The following is a 10,556-nucleotide window of genomic DNA, read 5'->3' on the forward strand; positions in this document are numbered from 1 at the left end:
AGACGGTGCCCAAGGACGCTGGGGCTGGGGGCGCGGGCAGAGCTCCGTGAGTCCCGCGTTCCCTCCTGAGCGCAGGAGAGAGAGAACAGGGCCTCTGACTACCGTTTGGAATAACAAAAGTACAACCGAATGTTCACTAGGAACACTCCCATTTTCCTGGGAATGTGGCCTGAAGCCCAGGCACCCGGTCCTGTAGCGAGGCTCAGTTCTGTAGCGAAAAAATGCTGAGCCCTAAAAGCCCTTCCTGCCTCATCCTCATTGAGCTAAAGCTTTGCATTACTCCCGCCTTTTATCATCAAAATGTGAAGGACCTACAGCCAGTTTAGTTCATCCCGTTGTTTGATGAAGGGCACCTGGGAAATAAGCATAAAGACCCCCTCCCCCCCACACACCTCCTGCCAGGTGACCCCCGACTCTCGCTATAACCTCATAGGCAAGTGCAGCAGGGATTTCTCCTCCCTTTCCCAGCCGAGTCTGAGGCTCAGGGAGGTTTAAGGGCCTTGGCAAAGCCAAAACTAGAACCAGGGGTCAGGTTCCTTTTTCCTGGGACTAGAGTGGGTTTGCTGACCACACCGTGGCTCTGCATGACCCACAGGGAAGTGAGCGTGCTTGGAGGGAAACAGTAGGTGGGAATTCATGTTTGTGGGGCACCTGCTATGTCCTGTTCCAGTTGTTCACGGGTAGGGGTGGAGGGGTACAGAGCACTCAGACACCTGGCTGTGGGGGAAATTTACTGAGCAGACTGCCTCCGAGCCAGAGCGAGAGCTGTGACCACGCAGTCAGTCCTTCGCCACCTTGTCCACTCCCAGGAACCGGCACAGTCAGAACTGCTTGCCCTCATGACCTCTCTGTTTTAAGCATTTGCAGGACCCGGAATGCTATGCTGCTCTCCATGAGCTGGTCACAGAGTCTGTGCACTGCAGCCCTTTCTGAACCGCTGGCTGTCAGGAAGCTCCGCTGTGCTCCTTACCAAGGTAGATGATTCCGCCATACCTGGGGCAGCCGGAGGCAGGCAGCACCCACTCTGGGGCTGCGGGAGGTGGACAGAGTGAGGCAGGCAGTGACTGAGCTCTCCCAGGCTCTGCAGAGCCCTCTCCCCAGCCCCTGACGTCACCTTTGCCTACTCTCTCCGTCCTCCCTCGCATCTAGGCAGTCATTAGGGTCGGCTGTGTCTCTAGGCTATACTTCTCCTGGCCTCCACCAAGGAGTGGGCCCTCAGGACCCCACACCAGGTGACCTGCCTCCATAACCTGACCTCACCCATCTGTGGGTAGCACACCTTTCCCACAGCCTTACAAGCCTACAGGGGCTCTCTGCTGTGGACCACAGCCATCATTCCATAGCGTACCATGCCCCACCCCCACATCAGGCTGGCCTGGGAGTCCCGGCGCCTCTTCCAGGTCCAGCTGCCCTCGTCCAGCAACCTCTTCACACTCCGTGTTCTTGCAGCCCCTGCCTGGTGCTTAGCAATTCCGCGGGGATAGGCTGGAAACACCTTGAGGCCAGGTGCTCTGCATTAGAGTTGATAAACCAACTGGAGATTTGGAGGGAATTCAATAAGTACCACTAAGCTGCTCAGATAGGGGATCCTAAAGAGAGTAGGGGTCTGAGACCTCGAAATGCTAGGATCCTGTTGAAGCTGGACCTCCACTCACGGAAGACTCAGAGCTTCCTTCCTAATCCGTGTCATGTCTTAGCACAGGGGCAACGTGATCATGTCCGTGTGGCACACTGAGGCACACGAGAAGGTGTGAAGTTCCTCTCGGGGGTTCTGAGCCGCACGCACCACCTGAGAGGTCTGGCCTCACCAGGCTTGGGCACGCTTCTCCGGGGTTGAGAGGCTCGACGTCTTGCTGCACCCCGGGGGCCAAGACACAGTGCAGGGAGCTCTGAATTAAGAATCGACCAGTTGGTGGATAAGAAAACACATTTTCTATAATTAAGCCTTAAAATGTGTGGCACAGAGGGTACATGTGTGGGTGGTGGGGAAGGAGGTTCGAAAGGGCCAGAAATACTGGAGGATGTGGCTGCGAACTCAGCAGCTAAACAGGTGTGAGAACGTGGACAAGGTCAGGCAGCCTCTGTTTCCACCCAAAGCAAGAACATGTGAATGAAATTGTGCGGAATCCACTCCTGGTGGGCTTCGAAGCTCGCCTTTTGTGGCTGTTTTTTGATTTGAGGACAAACACACCTCTGGACTGCCCCGAGGGAGGTTCCGTAGCTGCCCTCCGTTCCGGCACAGGCTCTGTCTGCCATGAGCCCGGGGACTGCCTGCCTCCCCGTGCAGGGGACTCGTGTCCAGATCGAGAGCTGGGTCCTTCCTCACGATTGGTCCCAGGAGGCCCAGGGGTCAGAAGACACAGGGAAGAGCCCCAGCCGTGGCCTCAGACAGGATCCCTTCTCTGCCACTTCCAGCTGTGCCACATGGTGCTCGATGAAACGGAAGGAACTGAAGGTTCCTGTTTTACCAGGTGGTTGAGAGGGTGTGGAGAAGTAACACCCGGAGGCCCGGCCGTGGTGCCTGGTGCCCAGGAAGGGCTCATAGATGTTTGCTGGGGTTAGGATCCTCTTCATCACTCAGGCCGAGCTTAAGGATGTGGGCCTGGGAGGCAACCTTGACCTTGCTTCTCCCTGGCAGATGAAGTGCGTCTTGGTGGCCACAGAGGGGGCAGAGGTCCTCTTTTACTGGACAGATGAGGAGTTTGAAGAGAGTCTGCGGCTGAAGTTTGGGCAGTCGGAGTATGAGGGAGAAGAGGTGAGTGTGGGATGGATGGGAGGGGACAACACAGAACTACCGGGAGGACAGGAGGCAGGAGAACCTGCCCGCCCTCCAGGGCGGGGCCGGAGACAGTGTGTGGCCCAGCATCCTTCGCACCTCCCACCCCTTACTTCCCCCAGGGCTGACTGGCTAAGTGAGGGCAGGGGGAGGTAGAATTTTAATCGCACAGCAGAGAAACTTGATCTCACCAGTTTCTTTACTTAAAAAGTTTAGCATAATCTTAACACATTACTTTTTTTAAAAATATATTTTATTGATTTTTTTACAGAGAGGAAGGGAGAGGGATAGAGAGTTAGAAACATCGATGAGAGAGAAACATTGATCAGCTGCCTCCTGCACAGCCCCCACTGGGAATGTGCCCGCAACCAAGGTACATGCCCTTGACCGGAATCGAACCTGGGACCCTTCAGTCCGCAGGCTGACGCTCTGTCCACTGAGCCAAACCGGTCAGGGCAACACATTACTTTTTATAACAGCTGTATTAAGGTATAATTGACATACTATAACCTGAACATACTCAAAGTGTACAGTCTGATATACTTTATACATATCTGCAATTCCATCACAATCAATAAAATGGACATAGCCACCATCCCCCAAATTTGTGAGCTTCCTTCACCTCCCCCAACTTGGCCAACCACAGATCTGCTGTCTGTCATGATGGATGAGTTTGTATTTATAGACCTTTATGATGAAATCTTACAGTGGGTACCGGGCTGGGTTTGGTTTTAGTTTGGTCTGGCTTCCTTCACGCAGCCTGACTGAGACTCGTCCCTCTTGTACTGTGTGTGTCTCAGCAGTTCATCCCCTTCCACAGCTGAGCTGTGGTCTGTCTTCACCATGCGCCACAGTTGGTTCACCAGTGATGGCGAACCTTTTGAGCTCGGCGTATCAGCATTTTGAAAAACCCTAACTGAACTCTGGTGCCGTGTCACATATAGAAATTTTTTGATACTTGCAACCATAGTAAAACAAAGACTTATATTTTTGATATTTATTTTATATATTTAAATGCCATTTAACAAAGAAAAATCAACCAAAAAAATGAGTTCGCGTGTCACCTCTGACACGAGTGTCATAGGTTCGCCATCACTGGTTCAGCCACTTACCTGCTGGTGGGAGCAACATGCGGGATGTTTCCAGTTTTGACTTACATGTAAAGCAGCTCTCACTGGCTTGTCGTGGAAATCCCTAGGGTAGCTGGTTGGATCATGTCAGTGTATGTTAAACTTTCTAAGAGACTGCCCAGCTTTCCTAAAGAGGTGGTACCATCTAATAGTCCACTAGTAGGATGTGAGACTTCCACGTCCTCAGTAGCCTGCTGACACCCGCTGTGGTCACTCTTTGTAAACTTACTTAGTCATTCTGATCAGTAATAGAAAGTGACTTTTCTATTAATATAATTTGTTCGTGACAGAATCTCATTGTGTGTTAATTTTCATTACCTTAATGACTAATGATTTTGAGTATCTTTTCATGTGCTTATTTGCCATTCTTATATCTTCTTTACTGAACTGTACAAATCTATTGCCAGTTTATTGGGTTGATTATTTCGTATGTATTTTGGATGTAAATCCAAGGAGATAGATGTTTTGTATTTATTTTCTTCCAATTTGTGTCTTATCTTTGCATCCATCTAATAGTGTCTTTCAAAGAGCAGAAGTTTTTAATCTTGATAACTTCAATTTGTCCTTTTTTTTTTGCTTTTTGCTTTTATGAATCATGCTTTTGATGCCATATCTAAGTAATCTTTACCCAACCCAAGATCACGAAGAGTTCTCCCGGTATTTTCTTCCAGAAATTTTATAGTTTTAGGTTTTATATTAGGTCTAATGATCCATTTTGAATTTTTTAATATGGTGTCAGGTATAAACTAAAGTAAATTTTTTTTTACATGTGAACATCCCATTTTACACTTTATTATTAAAACTCAGATTATTTTCACTTAATTATTTTCACTCTACATTTTATTTATTTTAATACATTTTTATTGACCTCAGAAAGGCAGGGAGAGGGAGAGAGATATAGAAATATCAATGATGAAAGTTCATCACTGATCAGCTGCCTCCTGCAGGCCCCACACTGGGGATTGAGCCCACAACCCGGGCATGTGCCCTGACTGGGAACTGAACCAGCAACTTCTTGGTGTGGAGGACAACGCTCAGTAGATTTTACATATACCGTAGTTGGGATCATGCCACATTTACAGTTTTGTTTTCTGTTTTTTTCACTTACCATCATATCTAAGGCTTATTCCATTTTGTTAAATATTCTCAAAAGCATAAATGTTCATGGAAACATATTCCTGTGTATGGATAAATGCGTGCATTTATTTAACTATTTCCTCAATACTGGGCTTGCTTATCACTTGTAGTTTTCTGTAACTATTACTGTAGGGAACACTTGTGCTTGAATTTTATCCCACATCTTACTATTTCCTTGGGATAGATTCCTAAGTACAGAAACATCAGTTCAGAAGCCATAGATGTTGTACCACTTTATAATTCTACCAACTAGTATGAGAATGTCCCCTCACACTCTGCCTACACCAAATATTTTTATCTCCCCCCCCCCCTAGAAAAAATTCTGGCTACACCTGCAGAAAAAACTACTACTTTTAACATGAGTTGCCGTACACACTCTAGATTTTTAAGTGACTTTTCTATTGATATAATTCATTCATGACAGTTCTAGAAAATTATGGTACGTGAACAATTCAACATTTGCCTATCTGGAGGGATATCCAGACAAATATTAATTGAGAACCTATTGTGTGCTGGTCTCTGGGGGTAAAGCAGTGAATGTGACCTTGCTCTCATGTAATTAGGGGCTAAAAAGGGATGACATACAGTGAACCAAGTAAGCACCGTGAGTTCAGGGAGTGATGAATGGTCGGAAGCACTTAAACCGGTGTGAGATGGGGAGTGACTGGGGCAGGGTGGCCTGAGGGTGGTCAGGCGAGAGGCTGTCTGAGCTGGGACCTGAATGATGAGAAGCAGCCTTCCTAAGTACAGAAACATCAGTTCAGAAGCCATAGATGTTGTACCACTTTATAATTCTACCAACTAGTATGAGAATGTCCCCTCACACTCTGCCTACACCAAATATTTTTATCTCCCCCCCCCCCTAGAAAAAATTCTGGCTACACCTGCAGAAAAAACTACTACTTTTAACATGAGTTGCCGTACACACTCTAGATTTTTAAGTGACTTTTCTATTGATATAATTCATTCATGACAGTTCTAGAAAATTATGGTACGTGAACAATTCAACATTTGCCTATCTGGAGGGATATCCAGACAAATATTAATTGAGAACCTATTGTGTGCTGGTCTCTGGGGGTAAAGCAGTGAATGTGACCTTGCTCTCATGTAATTAGGGGCTAAAAAGGGATGACATACAACAGTGAACCTAAGCACCGTGAGTTCAGGGAGTGATGAATGGTCGGAAGCACTTAAACCGGGTGTGAGATGGGGAGTGACTGGGGCAGGGTGGCCTGAGGGTGGTCAGGCGAGAGGCTGTCTGAGCTGGGACCTGAATGATGAGAAGCAGCCGCTGTGTAAGCTTCACTGGCAGGTTCTGCAGCCGATGGGCACAGACCTTGGCTCCTGATGTTGCGACGTTGGGAGAAAATGAGCCGCACGGCTGTGTCCAGTTCATATGTTAACGCTGCGCACGGCCTCTGGCTTCTCGAAGCAAGGGCTTCCTCAGCTCCTTGGAGATCTCACCGGCTCCAGGTCGGGACTCTGCTCTCATATCGCAGTCAGATCTCCCGGAATCAGCTGGGGCAGGCCAGCGTTTCCCTCCCTTCTAGCATTCCAGTGTTGTGAGTTTCAGCTGAGGCCATGCCACTGGCCTTATCCCATTTTATTTGCAGATTCTCTACTAATTTGTCCATCTTTTTTTGTTTGTTTTGTTCCTTAGTTGGGAGGGCAGAGAGGATGGGTGGGGGAAGAGCTTATAAAAGTAAAAGTGTGCTTGTTATGGAAATAGAGGAAGTACAGAACTATAGAAAAAGTAGGAGAAAGAGTCACTCACAGGTCCCTTTATTCAGAATAAATTTAACAATGTTGACTTTCTTAATATTTTTAATGCTTTTTATACAGTTTAAAATACAAAACATTCACACCATTTTTTAAAAATGTGTTTTTATTGATTTCAGAGTGAGGAAGGGAGCGGGGGAGAGAGAAACATCAATAATGAGAGGGAATTAATCGCTGCCTCCTGCACGTCCCCTGCTAGGGATCGAGTCCACAACCCTGGCATGTGCCCTGACGGAATCGAACCGTGACCTCCTGTTTTATGGGTGGATGCTCAACCCCTGAGCCACGCCCGTCGGGCCGCACCTTTTTTTTTAAACATAACATTGACTGCAATATGGAGGAATGTTCCACATCATTGAAACACTCCACTGCTTTAAGTGGTTTTCTGTTCTTCCATCATTTAGACGAGCTGTTACTTATTTAATGTCCCTCTGGTACTAGACGCTTACCTTTCCCCCAGCTGCTTGCTACTATACACGATGCTGTAGTGAACATCTTTGCACCTGGGTCTGTGCCCGCTCTCTGACCCCTTTCCTTAGGCTGCATTGCCCCACAGCAGGCTTTCTGCTGCAGAGGGCACGGGCCGAGCGCCATGCAGCGAATGCTCTTTGAGTTGGCCAGCTCTCCATCAAATGCCCAAGCATTGCACTGTGGAAGCATGGCCTCCTCTCTTCACATTCCCTTCCACCTTCGGGCCCTAAACAGCACAGTGAGGTGGCCAGCCCTTCCTGGCCTTCCTAACGACAGCACAGTGAGGTGGCCAGCCCTTCCTGGCCTTCCTAACGACACCCCAGGTTTGAGGCAATGTCTTTCTGCTCCCTCGGTGTCAGAACAGTGATACCCTCCCAGGCAGATCCTGAGCTGTGGACACCCTGGTGGCCAGGCCGGCTCCGTCCATTTCTTTTTCCCCAGTGGCCGGCCCACTCAAGCAGGGTTTCTCCCCCTCTTGCAGCTTCCTGCCCTGGAGGACCAGCTCAGCACCCTCCTGGCCCCAGTCATCATCTCCTCCATGACAATGCTGGAGAAGCTCTCAGACACGTACACCTGCTTCTCCACAGAAAATGGCAGCTACCTCTACGTCCTTCACCTGGTGAGTGTGTGGTCCTGGGGCCCGTGTTCCTCCTCCTCCCTGGACTCCATGGGCAGTCTTATCAAAATTCCCTGGGACCTGATCGTCCCCTCACTGTCCCCAGGGATCAGGGCAGGTGAGGGAGCCCCCCGGGGCTGGCTGACATCAGCCCGCTGTGCCCACAGTTCGGAGAATGCCTGTTCATCGCCATCAACGGCGACGGCACGGAGGCCGAGGGGGACCTGCGGCAGAAGCTGCGTGTGCTCAAGTTCCTGTTCGAGGTGCACTTCGGGCTGGTCACCGTGGACGGCCAGCTCATCCGGAAGGAGTGAGTCCTCGTGGCTGGTCCATCCAGGCGTTTGCTCAGCACTCTCCTGAGGCCAGGCCGTGTGTGCTCACCGGGGCCCTGGCTCCTTCCTGTGCTTCCCTGGGCCTCTAGCTGGGGTCGTGTCACATCTGCGTGTGAGAGCCGGAGAAGGGCAGCGATTTTCTCAGGCGCCGGCCCCTGGTTCCTGCTCCACCGAGGGCATGGCCCCAACATGGCCCTCTGTGCTTTGCAGGCTCTGCATGTGACTTAGTCAGGTCACTGGAGCTCTGCCGGTCCTGCCCGGGATCGAGGGCTGCGCCCCGTGGTTGAAGGGGGACAGCCAGCTTTCTCATGCCCTCGTGCTCTCCCCCAGGCTGCGGCCCCCCGACACGGAGCAGCGCGTCCAGGTGTGGGAGCACTTCCAGAGCCTGCTGCGGACCCACGGCCGCCTGCGCGAGCGGGAGCAGAGCTTCGCTGTGGAGGTGACGTGGGTGCGGGTCCTCGGGCCCAGGAAGAGTCAGGTCAGAGGGGCCGTGCAGCTGTAGGTCCGGGTTTTGATCCCTCTCGCGAGTGAGGGCGCAGGCAGACCCCCAGACACAGGAGCTTCTAGTGAGGCAGGATCCGTGCTGGTCTGAGCTCCCTGTTCCCAGTGTGTGTGCTCAGTGTGGACTGAGGGAGTGCACCCCCCAGCCAGGGCCGGAGCAGGAGAGGGTGGCGGGTGACATGGCTTCCTCTCCTCCCGCGTGGCCAGGCTGTGGAGCGGCTCATTCACCCCCAGCTCTGTGAGCTGTGCATCGAGGCGCTGGAGCGGCACGTCGTGCAGGCCGTGAACTCCAGCCCCGCGCGGGCCGGCGAGGAGGCCCTGCACGCCTTCCTGCTCGTGCACTCCAAGCTGCTGGCTTTCTACTCCAGGTGAGCTGAGGCCCTGGCCCCTCGCTCACCCCGTCTGACAATTCCCACCTCCCCGGCCAAGAAAACCTTCCAGAACCGTCTCTCCCATGAAGCTTCTCGGATTCTTAGATTCCTCAGCCCCTCTCAGCTCAGTCTCTCTCTGAAGTACTTCTCCCGGGAATACTGTCTCAGAGTCAGAATTTAGGACTTCCTGGTCCCCGGTGGTTCCCCATTGATAATTATTTTTAACACAACCAAGTTTTAGTTTAAAAACTGATGAGCTAATTTTATCTACACCCTGCCTTTCTCCAAAAAGGGAGAATCAGCTGGAGCAATCATAAACTCCTGGGGGGTCGGGACCATGCCTGTGTCTCCACAACCCAAGCTGTCCTCGTCCACTGCCCCCCAGGGCACTGGGCACGTGCCAACCAGCCGCCCGTTCTCTCTGCAGCCACAGTGCCAGCTCCCTGCGCCCAGCCGACCTGCTGGCCCTCATCCTGATGGTCCATGACCTCTACCCCAGTGAGAGCACCGCGGAGGAGGACGACGGTGATGACACTCAGGTCTCGGACAGGCTCTGGGCAGCGGGAGGCCATCGGGGACGCGTGGAAAACCCGTCCGCGGGGTGCCGGCAGCTGCTGGGGCGGCCGGGGCTCCTGAGTCACAGTTCTGGGCTTGTGGCTGGGCCTGCCTTTCCTGCTGCTTTCAGATAGAAGGAGAGTTCTGGAATGCGTGTGGTTAAAAGTGCAGATTTCTGGAGTCAGATAGTCCCTGCTTCACCACTTAGCTATGTGAGCGGGGCTGATCCTAACCCCTTCTGAGCCTCAGTGGCCTTATCTGTGCAATGGGACAGCGATGACATCTACCTCTCAGGGTTGTTTGGAGGAATAAAGGAGGCAGGTTCCTAGAGCCCAGCAATGCCTGGGGCGGGGGGACTCTCAGTAAGTGTGCCCCCCACCGTCACCCTCCTCCTGCTCGTCAGTGGTTTGGATGTCAGTGTGAGGGAATGTCAGTGGTTCTGGAGAAAGACTAGACCACCTAGGACTGGAACATCCGTGGAAGGTGAGGCCACACCAGGGCCTCACGGTGGAGCCAGTCGCACCTGTGCCTCTGCTCGGTGGCTGGGCTGTGAAGTGCTGGGAGTGGGGACCTTGGGGAGGAGCCCGTCAGACATGCTCTAACCGCGCCTCCTGTGCCTGTCACAGCCTTCCCCACGGAGGCTGCAGAGCAGCCAGAACATCCCCGTGCAGCAGGCCTGGCGCCCTCGTTCCTCCGGCCCCGCCCGGAGTTCCACAGGGACGGTATGTGCCCTGTGCCTGCGGGGAGGGGAGGGGAGGGGCCGGGTTGAGCCCTCAGCCCAAGCTGCCCCTTCTCCCCCCAGGAGACAGACAGCTTCTCCCTCCCTGAGGAGTACTTCACCCCTGCTCCTTCCCCAGGGGAGCGAAGTTCAGGTTCAGGTGAGACCTG

The 10,556-nt window shown here is 52.1% G+C and overlaps 1 protein-coding gene across 3 annotated transcripts in view; it reads left to right on the forward strand.

Annotated features, from left to right (window-relative positions):
* Positions 1–17: 17 nt before the first annotated feature.
* The window catches only part of HPS1 (Hermansky-Pudlak syndrome 1), a 21,600-nt gene continuing 11,061 nt past the window's right edge, over positions 18–10,556 (forward strand). Inside the window, exons 1-9 of one of the 3 annotated variants that reach the window (XM_005885381.2) lie at positions 18–974; positions 2,639–2,755; positions 7,775–7,912; positions 8,077–8,219; positions 8,572–8,680; positions 8,950–9,110; positions 9,541–9,652; positions 10,295–10,390; positions 10,471–10,546. In XM_005885381.2, coding sequence (XP_005885443.1) covers positions 2,639–2,755; positions 7,775–7,912; positions 8,077–8,219; positions 8,572–8,680; positions 8,950–9,110; positions 9,541–9,652; positions 10,295–10,390; positions 10,471–10,546 — 952 coding nt within the window. In that variant the 5' untranslated portion in view covers positions 18–974. Of the gene's footprint in view, positions 975–2,638; positions 2,756–7,774; positions 7,913–8,060; positions 8,220–8,571; positions 8,681–8,949; positions 9,111–9,540; positions 9,653–10,294; positions 10,391–10,470; positions 10,547–10,556 lie in introns of those variants that run through there. The other 2 variants (XM_005885379.2, XM_014532697.1) reach the window with 2 other exon arrangements.

The sequence above is a fragment of the Myotis brandtii genome, unplaced genomic scaffold (assembly GCF_000412655.1).
Source record: "Myotis brandtii unplaced genomic scaffold, ASM41265v1 scaffold902, whole genome shotgun sequence".
NCBI lineage: Eukaryota > Metazoa > Chordata > Mammalia > Chiroptera > Vespertilionidae > Myotis > Myotis brandtii.